At 46.7% G+C, this 18,940-nt stretch overlaps 5 protein-coding genes across 5 annotated transcripts; 4 read left to right on the top strand and 1 right to left on the bottom strand.

Moving 5' to 3' along the window:
- Positions 1-37: 37 nt before the first annotated feature.
- SERLADRAFT_469449 (uncharacterized protein) lies at positions 38-1,284 on the top strand (the record flags this gene model as incomplete). Its single annotated transcript, XM_007319180.1, has 6 exons — positions 38-290; positions 341-471; positions 536-682; positions 746-860; positions 921-983; positions 1,039-1,284. 6 exons carry the CDS (start codon positions 110-112, stop codon positions 1,170-1,172), a joined length of 771 nt encoding a protein of 256 aa, XP_007319242.1.
- Positions 1,285-1,426: 142 nt separating this feature from the next.
- SERLADRAFT_469443 (uncharacterized protein) lies at positions 1,427-3,579 on the bottom strand (the record flags this gene model as incomplete). Its single annotated transcript, XM_007319179.1, has 12 exons — positions 1,427-1,440; positions 1,496-1,662; positions 1,716-1,823; positions 1,880-2,076; positions 2,127-2,194; positions 2,244-2,329; positions 2,382-2,434; positions 2,494-2,613; positions 2,664-2,985; positions 3,037-3,206; positions 3,260-3,461; positions 3,517-3,579. The coding sequence occupies 10 exons, from the start codon at positions 3,428-3,430 to the stop codon at positions 1,605-1,607; spliced, it is 1,353 nt and encodes a 450-aa protein (XP_007319241.1).
- A 3,285-nt stretch (positions 3,580-6,864) lies between these two features.
- Positions 6,865-8,868, top strand: SERLADRAFT_415965 (uncharacterized protein; the record flags this gene model as incomplete). Its single annotated transcript, XM_007319178.1, has 7 exons — positions 6,865-7,135; positions 7,164-7,760; positions 7,822-7,840; positions 7,890-7,911; positions 7,970-8,232; positions 8,275-8,348; positions 8,406-8,868. The coding sequence occupies 7 exons, from the start codon at positions 6,983-6,985 to the stop codon at positions 8,769-8,771; spliced, it is 1,494 nt and encodes a 497-aa protein (XP_007319240.1).
- Positions 8,869-14,539: 5,671 nt separating this feature from the next.
- Positions 14,540-16,377, top strand: SERLADRAFT_391489 (uncharacterized protein; the record flags this gene model as incomplete). The annotated part of the gene is made up of 7 exons (XM_007319177.1): positions 14,540-15,255; positions 15,306-15,366; positions 15,425-15,521; positions 15,588-15,720; positions 15,777-15,791; positions 15,844-15,990; positions 16,059-16,377. 7 exons carry the CDS (start codon positions 14,569-14,571, stop codon positions 16,146-16,148), a joined length of 1,230 nt encoding a protein of 409 aa, XP_007319239.1.
- Positions 16,378-16,456: 79 nt separating this feature from the next.
- On the top strand, positions 16,457-18,914 carry SERLADRAFT_361860 (glycoside hydrolase family 20 protein; the record flags this gene model as incomplete). Its single annotated transcript, XM_007319176.1, has 12 exons — positions 16,457-17,027; positions 17,085-17,122; positions 17,179-17,230; positions 17,280-17,429; positions 17,490-17,510; positions 17,568-17,931; positions 17,984-18,032; positions 18,083-18,167; positions 18,221-18,261; positions 18,321-18,357; positions 18,410-18,470; positions 18,524-18,914. 12 exons carry the CDS (start codon positions 16,485-16,487, stop codon positions 18,772-18,774), a joined length of 1,692 nt encoding a protein of 563 aa, XP_007319238.1.
- Positions 18,915-18,940: the final 26 nt, after the last annotated feature.

Raw genomic sequence — 18,940 nt, 5'->3', positions numbered from 1 at the left:
TTGCCTCAAGTCTGATGATCAGTCTCTAATCTTAGATGCCCATCTTAAGACCTGAACCTGAATATACGTACCTCCATTTCTCACCTGTTCACATAGCCATCCCTTTTCAATGTCATCCATCTTAACCGAGCGCAGCGGGAAAGTCGGTATCATTCGTCTTAACAGGCCAAAGGCCCTGAACGCCCTGTCACTCGCTTTGGTAGAGGAGCTTGTGGAGGCATTGCGGGGATTTGATAAAGATTCAGACGTGGGTGCGATCATCCTGACCGGAAGTGATACTGTTTTCTGTGGTTAGTGAAATACCCATGCATTGATAGGATTCTCCTGACAGTGAGGGCAGCTGGAGCGGACATCAAGGAACAAAAGGAGTTAAGCTTCGTCCAGGCGTATAGCGCGGATTACCTGAAAAACTTGAATGATGGACTGTCCTCAATACACAAGCCAGTGATCGGTGTCATAAATGGCTACGCAGTAAGCAACCAACAGGTAAAGTATATCCAAGGCTTATCGTCTATGATGGCAATTTCGCTCCAAGTTAGGGGGAGGATGTGAACTAGCCATGATGTGTGACATCCTGTATGCAGGAGATAAAGCGAAATTTGGACAGCCAGAAATCAAACTAGGAACCATACCAGGAGCTGGGGGAACGCAACGTCTGATTAGGGCCATTGGAAAATCGAAGGTCTGAAGATAGGTGTCTATTGGTTCCTGCGATCGGAGGCTGAATGAAAATATATGGATTCAGGCAATGCATATGATTTTAACTGGGGAAATGATTGATGCAAGTGAGGCCGAAGTGGCAGGGCTTGTGGCCAAGGTTCTTCCCGCAGACCAGGTGTTGGGTTTTTCCATCGAAAGAGGTGAAGTTGTGGCCGTTTTCACGAGCCATAACAAGCAGCTAACATGGGCGTTAACTGTAGCGCAAAAAATAGCAGGGTTCTCATTCCCTGTGGTGGCTATGGCCAAAGAGGCTGTGAACGAAGGTTAGCTTATGTGTGCAACTTCCGAAGATTGATCATCATTAACAACTGCGTACAGCGGAAGAATTAAACCTTCAGACTGGCCTCCACTTCGAACGTCGACTTTACCATGCATCCTTCGCCCTCAAGGACCACGAAGAGGGCTTTGGAGCTTTCCTCGGTAAACGGGATCCGCAGTGGATTAACCAATAAAGAAGAAAGAGGGCCCTTGATAGATATTTTACATATCAGAATCCTACATGAAGTGTTATAAACGTCGATTAAGAGGATCACTGCTCCGCTACCCACCGATTGACTCATTTTTGTTACTTGCAATTGAGAACCAGACTTGGAGGACGTAAAGCTTGGGTTTTGATTTATTTGCAAGCGGCTTTAAAATCACAAGTAATAGCTCGAGTTGAACGCGAATTTGCATTCGTTTTGAGAATTTCAAGTCACGCGCTCTACATGTATTGCCTGGCTTGAGTTGTAGAAAGTTGGAGATTGACCATATCAATGATTTCGATATGGCGTACCTTCAGAGGTGTACAATCTGATTTTGGCGTGTAGGATAACATGTGGCTTATTGATAATATACAGTGTGGATAAAGACACTCAGCGCGGATAGAAGGAAATTGGGGAAAACTATCTGAATCTTTGCCGTTCGATCACAGACTTCTGCCTGGAATCTCTTGAAACACGCCTGGAAGGTTGCTCAATGTATCACTACACAAAGAAGATAGATCGAAGGCTTACCAATAGTACTCCATAACATCACTCTGACCCAGCTTGCGAAGGAAATTCTCGTCGTGAGTAATAACGATGAGCTGGAAGTTAGCATGATTCTTGCGTTCGTTGATGATACTTAATGAGTGATAATTAAGTGTATCAAAATGCGAATAATTTGGAGATGAGCTTACTCGACAAGGCTCGCCGCGAGAGCATCAATATTCTCTGTATCTAAAGCATTAGTTGGTTCGTCCAGTGCGAGTATACCACAGTTTTGCCCAAAGGAATCAGATAATGCCAGGCGAATTATGATGGAAGCTAGCATCTTTTGCCCCGCAGAACAACGACCACGCATATCCATCTCTACCTGGTCTTTCGTCATAACAACCTGTTAAGAAAATGAGTGCTGTCCATGCTGAATGTGCTCATCTATCTAACCCGGTAATTATAAGAACGCTTAGATGCTCCTCCTTCTACATCAGATCGGATTTTGATACCATCAATATCTGGAGAGGCGTCATATAGAGTAGAAGGAAGAAGCCGAGTATAACATACCGGTACCCTGGTAGGTCTTGTTCCACAAATGCCGCATTGTATCATTCACTTCTTCCATTTTGAGAGAATGGTACTTCATGATAGCACTATAAAGAATGTCAAAAATTGCGCTCGGCGAGAGGAGAAAAAAACCGCAACTTGTCCAGCGCCTTAGCATACTTCTCTAAGTCGTTGTTTGCCATATCAGACATCTTTAAAAAAGTGCAATTTACACATTTGCGAACTTCCGGCTGATGTGAATTTTACCTACCTTCACTTTGACTAGCTGATTAGTATACTGCTTGTTAATGTCTTTAAATTCCGTAAGATCATCCTCGCGCTGCCGAAGTTGGTCCTCAAGCGAGGTTATCTCTCCTCCCATATGTGCGAACTGTCAGACAATTAGTTCATGCTTCGTGGGCAAAAGGGTATTGAACAGACCTTGCTTTGAGCATCTGTTTCTTTCTGCTTTTGAACTGGATAGATAGTGTCAAAAGTTCTCTTTGCTTTAGCAGCTTCTTCCATGTCACATAAATCAATCTCAGCCTGCGTAGCCTTGATATCGCGGCCAAGTTTCCTTATCCGGATATTCTCGCGTAGATTAGCCATAGAGGTCCCGCTCTCATTAATTTCTTTCTCGATTTTTGCGACAATGTCGCGGACATTTTCAATTTTTATGCCAAGGTCCTTTATTTCAGCCTCCAGGTCTTCAATCTTATCGCTGCATTCTTTCAACAGGCGAGCACGCTTTTCCCGTGCGTATCTAGTACAAAATGGTTAGTTCAAGGGTTAACCTGATTTTTTTCTTTCTCACCGCTCAACATTTTTGTTTACGTTTTCCAACTTATCTACTTCTACATTGAGCTCCTGTGATGATCGCTGAGCTTCAAGTAGTTTATCATTTAGCTCGCTTTGTGCTTGCTGATGTTCTTGATCAAGGCGTTCTATAGGAGCTTGTGCTTCAGCAATCTTGCTGTCCAATTCCTGCACGTGATTTAATGAAGTGGCGTGATCAACAACATGTTGTATCCACAAACCTTCGATCTCGCATTAAGCGTAATGATCTCCTCTTTCATAGAGGCGATACGTTCTTCCAAAGTATCTTTATCGCGAATCTGATTTTTAAGGGTCATTTCGCGCATTTCCATTGAGTGAAGGTCGCCTTCAAACGTTCGCAACGAGTTATTCTGGCGATCCCGTTCAGTCATGATAGCTTGTTTCTCCCTTTCATTTGTGCGTCTATGTCATACTATAATTTACGGAGACTCTGCATTCGAGAATATCGGGTACGTACATGTCTGCTGATAGAGCATCGAGTTCGAGCTGCACTTCTTCTGACGTCTTGGTGCTTCCGGCCATTGCAAGGTCACTTTCCAGAGTGCTTATTTCTGATTTCAAACGTTCTATCTCGTTTTGATTTCGTGAGACGTTGACAGCATGTTGCTTCAGTGCTGCTATCTCTCTTATCTCCTTCTTTAGATCAGCTAGTTTCTGCGAAGCCTGGATAATTGGGAGTGTGAGGAAGCTTCTAAATTACAATGACATCCCTTTACCTCTTCGGCCTTTTCACTAATGGAAGGGAGTTGGGATTCTTGATCCCGGATCTGTTTCTCCAAGGCAGGCAGTTCGACATTTTTGAGGCGATCTCGAGATGCTTTGATTGGCACTAATGCTTGAAAACCAGCCAGTTCCTCTTCCCAGTCAACGATCTCAGCCTTGTTGGCTGCAATGGCCTCGGGTGAGGTTTTCTTCATGAAATCATTTAGCTGATGATGTGACGGCAGGTCAATATCCAACAATTCAGATAGGTTATAGGCACGAACAGATTTTTCGAAAGTGGCCATCTCTTGATCGTCGAGATGACGATTGCAAACGGTACATAACTTCCTTGCTTTTCCTACCTTCAACAAATCCTCGTATATTTCACTGGTTCCAGTATTTTTACCGCTGATTCTACAATTCCATACATCGTTAGGATCACAATGGTCACAGGAATGTGAACAGCTGTACGTACTCTTGACGAACATTAATCTCTTCCTGAGCATCCTTTATAGCAGTGTCAAGGTCAGTACCGTCCAGTTCGTCCTTGAGCCTCTTTTCATAGCCTGAAAAACCGTGACTGCTCAAAAACCTAATAAAGCGAGATGAGCTAACAATGACTAACCTTTCAGCTCGTCCCGTTTGATCTTCGCTTGTAATTTAGCATGAGATAAATTAGTTTCTGCTTGCTGTAGCTCTTTGTTGGCAATGGCAGAAGTGCTTTCGGCTTCCCCATGTTCTTCGTCTTTGTCTCTGAGGGAACGTACAATCAGAACATCCCCTGGATCGGATAGACCGTTCAATTCACCTTGCAAGGCGGTCAACATCACGTTCCATGCTGTTTGCTTGAGGTTCCGATCCTACAAGCTTACGGAACTTCGACTTGCATAGTTCAATCCTACTTTAGAGTGAGTGTGATGCATACGCGAGGATCACAATACCACGTACGTGTTCTTTATATCCCCTGCCTTGCTTTTCAGCTCGCCTTTCTTCAATTCCAACATCGCTCGAGCGTCGGCCTGCAAGCTCAGGGCACGTATCTCTGCATTCAAATTATCACGACGATCCTCCATGCTTCGTGTTTTTGAAGTTTTCTCAGATAAGCGTTCATCGTAACTCGCACTTTTCATATCGGACTTTATCTTCTCGAGTCGTACTTTCTTCTCTTCAACGTCTCCGGTTAGTGTCCGCAGCTCACTGGCTAGAGCATGAGACTCATCCAATTTAGCTTCTGCATTGAAGATTGAGGCTTGGCGCTCGCTCTGCCGCCAAAACAGTCATTAAATTGGTCAAGCAGCAGGATGAATACATAACAGACAATCTGTTCTTTAGTGTTAGTTTTCTGCAGCTTCAGACCCTCTAATTTCGTGTGAAGCTGACGGGACCGGTGGTTGTATTCGTCATTCTTTGCGTGGGTTTCATTCTGGTGATAATATAAAAGAGTCTGTCAGTCTGCAAAGGTGGGTAAAGTACTGATGATATTACTTGAACTTTCTCGTATCCCATCTTCTGTTTCTTCTGAAGGTCCGCTAATCGTGAGATAAATTCAACGACTTTTTCCCGTTCTAAAGGAGTATGGTTGAATCCTTTAATGTTATGAGCTTCACTAATTCTGCGTATTAGCTCCTCTCGTTCGGATATGCGACGTTCTTGTGCCTATCCATCCATTAAAGTTAGAGGAATCGAGGATATAATAAATCAGCATACCTTGGCCTCTGCAGCCAGCTCGCCGTGCTCGTTGATAAGCTGCACATGAGTTTTCCGAGCTTTGGCGAGGTCATCCTCTAAGTCCTGCCGCTGTGATTCTTCTTTTCTCTTTCTCTGCTTTTCTTGAACAATATGATCGTCAAAATTCCGGAGACGTTCTTGAAGCTCTTCATCAGTCCCTGTATTAGCCAAAAGTCCACTTTAAAAACTTTCGCAACAAAAAAAACGGCTAATACTTTCCTTCCGCTTCTGGCACATTTTCCTTCGCACTCGAGAAATCTTGCAAATAATGCTGCTTCTTCTGCTCTAGATTCTCTACCTTGATGTACATTTCCCGAAATTTGGTTGCATGCTCATAAAAGCTTTTGTTACTTGTTACAAGTTCGTCATACACTTTCTTTGTCTCCTCGCGCTCAAGTTGCTTGGTAGTAATTGTGGTGCTCAACTCCGATATTCGAGACTTCAGTTTATCTGCATGAGCCTTTTCCTTTGACAGAGATTCGAGTCGTTCTTTCTCCGTCTTGAGTTCTGCAACACGATCTTTTCGAAGAGCTTTGATGGAGTCGAGTGCTTTCGTGTATCTAATATCTGTATAAATTATATGCTCTGCAGAGATTCTCTACATGCATAAGATACCTTGTCGCTTCAAAAATATCATCGAACTTCTTTTTGAGGGCTGCAGGTTCGGCTAACGGCCAATAGGAGTCTTCCTGATGACAGAAGATAACATTTTCAAGTACCGACTTCGAGACACCGAGTAAATGGGGTATTTCAGCGTCCATTTCAGCACATTTCGTGGAGATAGCCCCTCTCTGTCATCCTTCCTGAGAGTGTGGCGAGAGCGCAGCTTGCAACAACATACCTTGCCTCCCTTATCAGCATTACTGTCTGCAAGCGCTAGTATACTCTCCAATGTTTTCATCGTCATCCCCGTCTTTTTTACTGTTACCGACAAATTACGTACGGCAAGCATACGAGTACCGTTGGCAGCATGAAATCGTAGTTTCACTTGGGCTTTCACCTCTTTCTCATTGGCCATTTTTGGATCGTGAACAAAAGCACCTCCACGGGTGTTTGGTGGTTGGTCTCCCGTGGTTGCATATTTGAGGCATTCTATAATCGTCGTTTTGCCACTGCCGTTATGCCCCACAATGACGGTTACTGGAGAGAAAAATTCAATGACAGATATTTGCTTGTCGTCGAAAGAGCGTATTCCGCGTATAGCTAGTTTGTTCAGACTCGCCATGATAAACGACAGAAAAAGGACGAGAAGTAGAGCGATGAGTCCTGCTTGGTGTAACAGATAGAGCGCGTGCGTGAGTATAATTCACGTTATGTTTCTGTGACGGGACGTGCCAGTGACACAACCCCGCAGCCCGCAGCTCTGTTTTTCGAGACTCTTGCCGTGACTGCGCTCGATATTGTTACATAAATTCGTACAATGGCCTGACAGCGACTCGGAAAATACTTAACTTAGGTTCATCTGAGCTTGAGGACCATTCCAGGCATTATAGATGGGTACTACCAAAGCACTCTGGACCCGAGAGCAAGTCGCAGCTCAGATTGTGGCTGGCAAAACGCTGGTCATTTACAACAAGCTACTTCTCTCTATCCCCCAAGCATGGCTCGACGCTCATCCCGGTGGTTCTCTCGCCATTCTTCACTTTGTAGGACGCGATGCAACGGACGAAATAGATGCGTATCACTCGGACGTCGCGTTATGTAGTGGGAACGGTGGAGACAACAGAGCACGGCTGGGAACCGTTCGTTCCACCCACGATGGTAGGTTGGACCAGGAAAGTTGGTGGTGATGGTCAACTAGAATGGTTTCGCGAAGCAAACGTCGCGCATAACACCGTTCCTTCTGAAGTTCTCCTCATTGAAACAGAAACAGGTCACAACGCACTGGCGCAGACTCGTGGGCCCACTATGTCTGATCTAATCCTCGCCCCCACCGAGTTATCTCTCCAAGTACAATCGCAGCACTCTGCAGCTTATAAACGCCTTCACAAACGTATCATCGATGCTGGCCTATATCAAACTTGCTATGTTACGGGCTATGGCCCCGAAGTTGCTCGTTATGCCCTCTTGGCCGTTATATCAGCGATCGCTTATACCCATAACTGGCTTATAACAAGCGCTATCTGCCTTGGTTTACTATGGCAACAGCTTGTCTTTACTGTACACGACTTGGGACACATGGGCGTCACACATAACTGGACGGTAGATCGCCTTATCGCCATCGTACTTGCAGATTTTATTGGCGGCTTGAGTGTCGGTTGGTGGGTCGATGTGAGTCCTAGTTTTTATTATTTTACCAATTGTGCTTTTTTTTTCTCATTATTTCGACAAGAATCACAATGTACACCACTGTACGTCTCTCTTTGTCACCTTAATTTGCGTCCCTAACTCAGGTTACAGTGGTAACGAACCATCCTTCACAGTTGGTCCACTTTGTGTTATAAACATCATATTAACGTTATTCATCCTCGTTTACATAGCGATCCTGATATCGAACATTTACCCTTCCTGGCTATATCCACTGCGTTTTTCAATTCGTTATGGTCATCTTACTACAAACGTATTATGACTTTCAATCGCTTCACTGCCTTCGTCGTTTCTCTTCAACACAAACTTTTCTACGTCATTCTAGGATTCGGTCGGTTTAACTTATATGTGTTAGCCTACGGATTTCTATTTCGGAGAGCTTTCGGTCACAAGAGGGCCAAGGGCGGACGTTGGTCATGGTGGCTTGAAATTATAGGTTTATTATTTTTCTGGACCTGGTTTGGAGCGGTGTTGATAGGCTGTGGAAGCTGGTCTAAAGCGTTGATTTATTTACTAGTCAGCCACTTCGTGACGGCTCCTTTGCATGTCCAGGTATAAATCTTAATTTCAATCTCATCATGTTATGTGGTCCTGACTCGTACCCTATAGTTCGTCCTTTCCCACTTTTCGATGTCAACCGAGGACCTCGGGCCTATGGAGTCGTTCCCACACCGTCAGCTGAGGACGACTACGGACGTCATCTGCCCTCCAGCGCTCTCCTTCCTTCATGGTGGTTTACATCTTCAAGTTACCCACCATCTCTTTCCGCGTCTACCACGGCACAATCTTCTGCAAGCTAGCGGCTTTGTGAAAGAATTTGCCAAGGAGCAAGGGCTTACTTATGCTGAGTTTGGGTTTGTGAGTGGAAATAAACAGGTACTTGATGTACTCAAGGGTGTCGCGGATCAGGCCCAGATCATGAGTATGGTAGCAGAGAGCGAGATTAGAGGTGCTATGGAGAAGAAAGAACAGTAGATATTATATGAGCGGACATCGTTTAATTAATTGAGCATTGTCTGGTGTCTGCTTGTCTGTATCATTGTCAACTTGAATAAAGCTTGGCTTGCAGTTCAGTGTTCAGTTCAGTACCAGTGTTGGCCGGAATGAGCTTCTGCTAAACTCTGAGTGTACTTGATACTGGATCTAGCTTACTACCATCATTGCCACCAAATCAACAAGCTATTTAAACTAAGACAGACATGTTCTAGAGCATCATAGCTGATAGGTACTACCTATGATTTATTCTCTGGGATCATGAGATTGTGTGGGGTTTTGCTTTTGCACTCAATGGCGTTTTGGTCAGCGCTGATAGCACGTTGTGGCTGCCTTTTGGAGAAGTTGTGACGAGGATGTCACACGTGTTACACGCGTCCTTAGCCTCGACTTCGAACTTGAAGGTAGCAAAGACGTCCCAGTGGATGGCTAGTAACGACTAGCTCTTGTTCCCGAACCACATCGACGTGGTCATCAGCAAAGTGATAGTTACAGTGTGATAGTCATTGCGTGTAAGTCCGTCGTGGATATCAACAATCCTCCTGACATATATGTGATAATCTCCTTTCATGCTTGTCATCAACTGTCACAGTATATCGAGGCACTTTGTTCGCTTATACAGCTCGCTCGCTCTTGTTTCTGGTGCCCTAGTGCCATTAAACGACTCTTCGCCACTGCTTTCGTCGGCACGCATCGCTTTCTTATCGCTGGTTCTGCTACATTGCCCTATTTCTTCCAGATGCCCGGTAGACGATCTGTCTCGCCTCTCATACCACACTGGACCGTTTTATCAAGTAAGAGTTATGGTTTCCTATCTACATACCCAGGTTCAAATATCATATTCAGACACCGCTGGTTCCAGCATCGCATCCACACACTCAGATGACGACGACGATGGTCCGGCAATCATCCCGAACAGAAAACGGAAGGCACATGCCAGTGTTACCTCTCGAAGTCAGCAAAGTAAAGCCCTCAAGTCGCGCGAGGAGGCTCGTCCTCAAGGTAAGTGTAATAGTTCCCTTCAATTAGATCTGAATGGGCTGACACATCTATTGGAATCGTCCACAGGACGTTCACGTAGTAGAAGCTCCTCTCTCGAGGATCGCATCATGCCTTCCATAGATCGAATGGAGTCACTTTCACAGCCTCTTCAGCGCAAAGAGCAAGCGAAGAAACGAATTCGTTCCGGAAGACGAGTGTCCACTCAGTCATTTATAAAGGATGCCCAAAAATCCGGTAAGCTAAACTGCCAATCAAAGGGAACATATATTGAGCCGATTTTCACAGCGGCTTCTGGAGCTACAACGCGCGTCAGGAAAAGTACGTGTCTGCCATTCCTGCAGATTCGATTCCGAGAACTAATCTGACTATAGCCGTTAGAAAGTCCACAAAGTCGCTACCTGTGCGGTCCAAAGCCAAAGACGTGATTGAGGTGACAGATTCTGATGATGCTGACCACATGCGCAGAGCACAGCGCCCTTCTCAAGTCTCCGATCCTTCGCAACCTTCTGAAGTCATCGTACTCTCCAGCGATTCTGAAGAAGAAGATCAGCCGGCTCCAAAACGCATACAAGTACAATCAGGGCCATCAAGCGCATCACGTCTACCAGCTTCGAATGCTCGCGAGGTAATCTCACTTCAGACCTCAGACGAGAAAGAGACTTTACCACCAGGAGATGTTGACGATCTTCCAATGTTTCAGCCGCAAAGCCGGAATCCTAGTCCAGTGCCCATTATTGCTTCTGGAACTACAGCCTTACCAATTACACCAGATGATGAACAGGGCTCGGCTGTTGTTGATATCCCAACGCACAAAACGCCTCTGCCGCCAATCCCACGACCAGCTGTTCTTCGTCGGTCAATTTTCCTTCCTGTAGCTGATCCCGCCGTCCCGTCTCCCTCAACCCCCAATGGAAGCGTAGTCGATGCAGGCGTCCATTCGCCTAGTCCGTTTACCAGTCATCCCCGAGAGACCACGTCCACGAATGAATATCCTGCGGCAGCTCAGCCAATTGTCACCGCTACTCAACCTCGCCTCCGCATCAACGAAATTCGAGTCAAAGGACCTTTGTGTAATACAAGCTTCTTCTCCCGTGCATTGGGACAATTGTCTCCGTCTACTCAGTCCCAGCGTCTGTCATCGTCTATATCTGCTCCATCCTCAAGCATACCATTTAGAGATTTAACTAGCACCCCTAATAACAAGGCACAATCTACACCAATGATCGTGCCTCGCCCCCCATTTCCTCTCTCGTCGTCTTCTGCTCTATTAGAGAACTTTGGGACCTCGCGCCTTGCACAAACTCTGAATGGGATGTCACCACCAGTAAATCTGTCTCCAGCCAAAGCACCTCTTTCCTCGATACGTCGAGAGAGTGGATTAGCAAATCTGAGTGGAGAAATGAAGCAACTTTGCGTTGCGCCAGAGAAGGAAGTTACGGCCATGTCCTCACACCCGCTGCGATCTGACGCTCCATCGGATAAGGATATTGAAATTGCAATTGCAAGGACGAGCGAAGGTAACAGCATTACTGGGCCTGAAATGGAAGATGATACAACATCGAATCTACCGGATGAAGATCACATATCGTGGGGTGGTCCTCACAGTGACATTGAGATGGCTCAAATGGACCAGGTCATGCAAGGACCTGAAATGGACGACACGACGAGAGATGCTGAGGCTTCTGATTCTGGTGATTTGTATGCCGAACCGACTTTCTTTTCAACTCGAAGTCCAGCTCAGCATGCAAACACCGCTACCTTGCCGCGTCCGTCTATGGTACATTCGGAGGAGTTCAGTGTGTCTACAGATGCTGCTCCAGCACAGCCTTTATCTTCCGTCTCAAACTCTGATGGATCGAGCCCAACCTTAACATATCCCCTTTTCCATACTCCTGCCAAGTCCATGCCTGGGGTGCCAGTTGTCCCTCTAGTTGAGGGAATGGGTGCGTCAACGCGGCCAGAAGTTACGGAGGTAGCCATGCCAAACGAAAGGACTCATCACATAACCAAACCAGCTCTCGCTGAGTCTCCAAGTCTACCCAAATCTCCCGCTCCTTCCGTATCATCTGAGGTGCCTGCTAGAGTCGTCCCTCCATCTCGTTTAGGAATGATGGATTACCCGAGCCCACAGCGGCCTGCCTCATCGGGTAGTCTATCCATCGGATCGTCTTCTCTTCCTGCTACGAAAGCTCCCGAGCCGTCCCAGTCCAAGGTCATACCTCCCCCTCGTGTCCCTCGACGATACCCGAGCCCACAGCGGCCTGCCTCCTCGGGTAGTCTATCCGTCGGATTGTCTTCTCTTCCTGCTACGAAAGCTCCTGAGCCATCCCAGTCTAAGATCATACCTCCCCCTCGTGTCCCTCGACGATCTGGCCCAGACCTTACCTTGCCAGAACTCATGAACCAGGTGCGTGCAGCCCACTTGCAGAAGGCAGCTGACCGAGCACGTCGCCGCAACAAGCCAGAAGTGGTTGACCTGACTCTGGATGACGACGTCCACCCGACCCCTCCTCCTCCCAAGTTGCCTATTGCGGACGACCCAGGCCAAGCTGTCTTCGAGAGACTTCTAGCAGAGAGTCGCAAGCATGCTGTACTAAGTGCACCTCTCGAGAAATCTGGTGAATTTCCTACATCGTCTCCATTTCAAGGCTCTGCTTTGCTCATCTTGTACGTTTCTATTTAGGTGGCACCTCGAGCCAGATATCCTTGTCGCAACAGTCCCCTAGATCCACTGATCATACTCCCTCCATCAGCCTCATCCAACCTCCCCGTTCTACAAGGAAACCTGCCCACAGCCCGTCCTCCAGCCTCGCTGGGCCTCAAGCCACGCTTGGACGCGAGCGGAAAGAGAAGAGCAAGCGGCTTTCCTCTTCAGATCTTTTTTCCTCTTACATCAGGCGAGAGCCTTCGGGACAAGGCACCAGCTCTACCATGTCTCCCACAGGCAATGCGCGGGGAAGTGACGGTTCCCCTGTGTCTTTGGGTTACAGCCCCTCGTCTAGCAGACCTGCCCCTGGAAGGTCACGATTGCATGATATCAATTCACGCTCCCCTTCGCAGGCCGCTACTTCCGCAACGCCCACCAGCCGCACCCTCCACTCCCCAAATATCAAGAGAAGCTCTAACAAAGTTAATTTTGAGTCTTTAATGAAATTGGATCTCGAATCAGTTTCTAAGAATAAGCAAAGTACCCTAGCAAAAGATACAGTTAGCAAAGTTTCAACCAACACGCCGACAATTCTCGGCCCTGCCCTTCATTCCACAAATCCGCACGCCTCTGATTCACCTAGTCTCTCCACCTCATCGCTCAATCCCATATCTGCATCCCTTGACCACAAACGATCCCATATTCTTGTCTCAATGTGTAATGCGAATACGACCACGCATGTAGAATCGTCGAACGAAAGCAGCGGAAGTCAAAATTCTCAGCCATTATCGCCACGCATACATCTTCCTCCTGCTGAACGGCAGGCTTCTAATAATCCTCATACTCATTCACTTTCTAATCTCGGTATTTTGCCTTCTCCCCCACCTTCAGATTCACTAGCACCCGATTCAGTGCTGGCGAAAACTCCGATGCATCCGTCCAGGTCTCCTCCCAGCAACATGGATCTGGACACTTTCCAGAGTAGCGATGTTGGAGAGATGCGTGCACTGTCCGACCATGACGCAGCTCAAGGCTTACGTCAGGACACGCCTCGAATTTCGGTTGAAGAGGAAGAGATGCCAGAGGCTTTCTTGAGAAAAAAGGTTCAGGATACGCCGTTCGAAACTGATGCAACTCGAAGCTCGCATCCGGACTCACCTGTTTCGGCAGAATTGGCGGCAAGTCTAGAGGCTTTCTTGGGAGAAGAGATCGTGGATGCACCGGACGAAACCGATGCAGTTCGAAGCTTGCATCAGGACTCACCTGTTTCGGAAGAATTGGCGGCAAGTCTAGAGGCTTTCTTGGGAGAGGAGATCGCGGATACACCGTCCGACATCGTTACAACTCGAGGCTCTTGTCAGGTCATAGCCCGATCTCCGGATGAAGATGAAGATGTAGAGATGGATGATCAAATGCGAATCTTACAAGAGTTCATTCAACCTCAGCATCTAATGGACTCGGACGTGCCAGAGCCAGAGGACGACATCATTCATACTGTTACAGTCAAGCCTAGGGAGTCTCTTCAGCTATCCACTGTGGAATCTGATCACGAGATGGATAGTATCGATACAACAAACGACGTAGATTCAAGGATGTTATCGGTAAGCTTTAGCCAGTGTTTTTTTCCTGTCAATTCTGAATCTTGAATTTGTTGCGATAGACTTCGCCTACTACTGAGGGGACAATCGCTATTCCCGCACCAAATAGTGCACCTGTTCCCGTTTCGTCTCCGTCCCACCCTGATTCTGATGTTGACCACCAAAACTTGCGGCGTGTAGTCCTTAGACGCAAGATACATTTACCTGTGCATGAAACGGATTTTATGACGGCATCTCATTCTCTACCAACTCCAGCTCTTTCCGCGTCTCCCTTTGTCATTGACTCAAATCCTTCCGACGAGGACCAAGAAGAAGGGGAGGCGGAACAAACCGCGCGGGAAAGGGATAATAGACATGCCCAATCGGTGGTTCCTCAATCAGGAGACTCGTCCGAAGAAGAAGTTGCTCATCTTGTAGAGGCTGAGATTCCCAGCGTTGAGGTCAGTACCAAATCATTGCTAGCACGAACCAATTTCACTGAAAATGTAAATGTCAGCAAATGTCAGAGCATTCTGAGGGATATGCCAATGGTATGGCATCCTCGTCTGTAGTGTCAAGCAGGGCAGAGTCGTCGCGAAGATCATTGGTCTCTAGCCGTCCGTCCTCCGTGGATCCTATGGATATCATAGGCGACAACGACGTAGAGTATATGGTCAATGGCAAGCCTTTGCCAACGCTGGCCGGGCATATCATTGTCAGATGGGAAAACTATGTCTATTTTGCTAAGCAACGTCCACTGGCATATCACCTGGCAAAAGATCTTCCCCATTCATTGGAAGATCGTATGAACTCTATGAGCGACGACTTCAGGAATTCTGACAATGCTCGTATCATCTTCGAAGAAGCTATACAGCAAAATACAGACGACGAACCTGATGCGCCACGTATACAGATTTATAACGAAGTAGACGAGGAAGCCACCCCGCCTTGGGAGTTTCATTACACGAATCGAATGTGGTATGGGAAAGGAATCCCCCCACCAGATGTCAAGAATCTGGCTAGCTGCAACTGTCGAGGAAAGTGTAACCCTAAGTCTCGGAGCTGTGTGTGCCTGAAGAGACAACGACAATGGTTGGACAAATATGTAGAAGGAGGGAGTCTCGATAAGAAGGACGCGATGGGATTCCTATACGATGAGAAAGGACGTTTGCGGATGCAAGACTTCCCGATTTTCGAGTGTAACAAATTTTGCGGGTGCGATGATGAGTGTACGAATAGGGTGAGTAGAGGGTTTTTTTATAAGTGAGAAATGCTAATCGATGTTCGAAGGTCGTTCAAAACGGGAGAAAATGCACTGTCAATATCGTAAAGACAGAAAACAAGGGATGGGGTATGTTACATTTCGCAATAGAGTCGAAGGCTGTATATGACTTATTTTCCTAATTCAGGCGTCTTTGCATGGACTAAGAAGATTCCGAAAGGGAGTTACATCGGGATCTATGCTGGAGAGCTGTTGACCGAACAAGAAGGCGAGATTCGGGGGAAGTCAGTCAATCATTGAACCTTTCATGTCGTTCCTGCCTACTTATATCGGGTCGTTCATCTATCAAGGGTCTACAACAAAATTGGCAGAACATATCTCTTTGATGTAGATTTTTCTCACCTGAAAGGTCTCTTCGGCACGAGCGATGAAGAGCCTGAGTGGGAGAATCGCTATGTGGTGGATGCCTTCCACGCGGGGAATGTACGTATCTGTATGACTCGTTTGACATGATAACTTATGTGTTCCTTGATGGCTAGTTTACTCGCTTTCTCGTATGTATACTTGTCTATTAGGTTGGACGGAGCTTGCTGACGTAAAATGCAGAACCACAGCTGCAATCCGAACTGCACCATAGTTGCCTGTTATATCAACGAGGCCAACATCGACAAGCCGTTGCTTACGGTATTCACGAGTCGAGACGTTGAGCCTTACGAAGAACTCTGCTTCTCATACGCGGGAATTGATGATGAGGTATGTATTTTATTTTTATCACAGGCTTCGGGGTATCTTACAGTGTTCTCATCATCGATCGTCCGAAGGATCCTAGTAAAGCGGAAGTCAAACGCGATGCTGTATATGGTCGATGTTATTGTGGTGCTATAGGATGTAGAGGCCAGATGTTCGCTTGATCTTTGATTGTCCATCAACGTTTGCAAGTAACCCTAGCTCTTTTCCCCTGGACCCTCCCGACAGGAGGAGCGCTCAGACGGTTAAGTATTTGAACCTATCTGGCGGGTTAATTTTCCCTGGCCGGCGATGGCAAGTTTGATGGGACTCTGGATCATTACTGTTGATGCTGCGAATTTCTCACAGCATAATTACATCGAAACAAGAATGAATGTGCATAAAATTAGCATTCTGCAGCGTGTTAAGTCTCATGATAAGGCCCACATGATGTTGAGATGGCATGTTTCCGTACGCATATAACATGGGAGAGGGATGATTTTTTGCCTTGAATCCCCACCATGGCACGTCTCAGCGCTTTTGGTAGTTTGGTTTTCCTGATCAGTGTTGTAGTCTTGCCTACTGGCGTTTTGTCGCTGTGGCCCGTCCCAAGAGCGCTCGACACAGGATACACAGCTCTGAAACTCTCTCCATATTTTAACTTCGAGCTCGACGTCTCAAGCCCACCTTCAGATCTAGTTCAAGCCGTAGAACAAGCAAAGTACTATCTTAAGAATGACAAGCTTGGGCGTCTCGTCGTTGGCCGGGGATCGTCTGATCAATCCACTGTTGACCAAGCACAGAGCCTGTCGACGCTGACGCTGGCTCTCACTGAGGGTGCTGTTGTAGAAAGTATCTCGACAGAAGCTGTAAAACCCCTCGGAACTCGAAGCGAAGAATACATACTTACCATTCCGTCTGACGGCTCTGCTGCGTCCTTGACAGCAAACTCGACGTTGGGCCTTTACCGCGGTTTGACAACTTTTGGACAACTCTGGTACTACTACGATGGAGTTAGCTACACCATAGAGGCACCCATTGCCATCACCGACAGTCCTGCTTATGTATGTTGCTCACTCAATGATGACCCTGCTACTGCTCACTGTCTTTTCAACTAAAAGCCCTACCGAGGATTCTGTCTCGATACTGCCAGGAACTAGTAGGTTTCAATTAGAAAGAGACCACGAGTGCATGGCTGATAGGTTTGCATGATAGTTATCCCGTGTCAGATTTGTTGCGCACCCTCGATGCCATGAGCTGGGTCAAGGTCAGTTCAATGTTGTCGCTCGTAATTTCTTACTAACGTCAATTATTAGATCAACACCTTCCACTGGCACGTCACTGACAGTCAGAGTTTCCCACTCGAGGTTGCCGAGTACCCAGAATTGGCTACATATGGGGCTTACTCCCCAGAAGAAGTATACACCGCCGAGGACGTCCAATATATTGTTTCTTACGCTGGTGCAGTATGTCTACTTGGGATTTTTTGATTGACCTAGTCTCATCGTTCTGGTTCTTTTTGTCAGCGTGGCATCGATGTTCTCTTGGTTCGTTGATGTTCTGCTTTTGTCATAAGTAATTTTGCTCATTGTCGTTACCGTCAGGAAATTGATACTCCCGGGCATACTGCTATCATAGGTGCCTCGCACCCTGAATACATTGCCTGCTTTGATGAATCCCCATGGGCTACTTTCGCCAACGAGCCGCCAGCTGGCCAACTTCGTCTTGCTTCACCCGAAGTCACCAACTTTACCGCCAACTTGATTGGTTCTGTTGCAAAAACCTTACCTTCCTCCTTATTCAGCACAGGTGGAGACGAGTTAAATACTAATTGCTACACCCAAGACTACATAACCCAGCAGGAGCTTAATAGTACTGGAATGACATTGAATGACGCTCTCAACGTCTTTACACAAGCTACTCACAGTATGCTGATCTCTGAAGGAAAGACTCCTGTTGTTTGGGAAGGTGTGTCTGTACCTTGTCGAAGTCTGCAGTTTTGTTCAAAGGTTTGTAACAGAGATGGTACTGGACTGGAATTTGACGCTCTCTAACGATACTGTTGTCATGTACGTTTATATGATCATACTAATAACTTAGCTCATGCTGTGTCTTGTAGGGTATGGATCTCTTCCGATGACGCTGCAGCCGTTGCTGCGAAGAACTTCCGTATGGTCCATTCACCATCAGATTATTTCTATCTCGTGAGTTATCCTTACTTTAAATTGAAATCCGACTGTCTGATAATCCTTCATAGGACTGTGGTGCAGGTGAATGGATCGGTGACGATCCCAATGGGTAAGTAACCGTGATAGATGCACCCACAGGCGTTCTTTGACTGTTTATCCCACATACAGAAATAGCTGGTGTGATCCTTTCAAGACATGGTCTCATGTAAGCTTTCTAAGATTTAACTCCCTTATCCTCAACTAATTCGCCACCACAGGCATACACGTTCGATCCTCTTGCCAACTTGACTGAAGCTCAGTATGACCTCGTACTTGGGGGTACGCCTTCTTTCAAACACATCATTTCGATGTGATTATTGACTTTTCTATAGGTCAGCAACTCTTATGGTCCGAGCAGTCTGGCCCTCAGAACCTCGATTCTATTGTCTGGCCGCGTGCAGCAACCTCCTCCGAAATTTTCTGGAGTGCAGCTCAGCCAGGCGGTGCAGCTCTCAACGTTACCGAAGCCCTTCCCCGTCTGCACGATATCAGGTACAGAATGGTTCAGCGTGGTGTGAATGCTATCCAGTTGCAGCCCCAATGGTGTGCTCTGCGTCCAGATGCTTGTGACCTGTACGCATGAGTACTCTCGCGAGTGATGCACAATGTTATAGCTTGCTTGCTGTATGCCGTGCGTCAGATAGAGCTCCGTTGGGACTTTTCTTGGGTTAATGAACAATTCACGGACATTCATTTACGGTTGTCATGATGTTATGACATATTAACAAGTCGAATGACGTTGTGTGATG

Source organism: Serpula lacrymans (genome assembly GCF_000218685.1).
Source record: "Serpula lacrymans var. lacrymans S7.9 unplaced genomic scaffold SERLAscaffold_8, whole genome shotgun sequence".
NCBI lineage: Eukaryota > Fungi > Basidiomycota > Agaricomycetes > Boletales > Serpulaceae > Serpula > Serpula lacrymans.
This window is presented reverse-complemented; position numbering and strand designations above follow the sequence as displayed.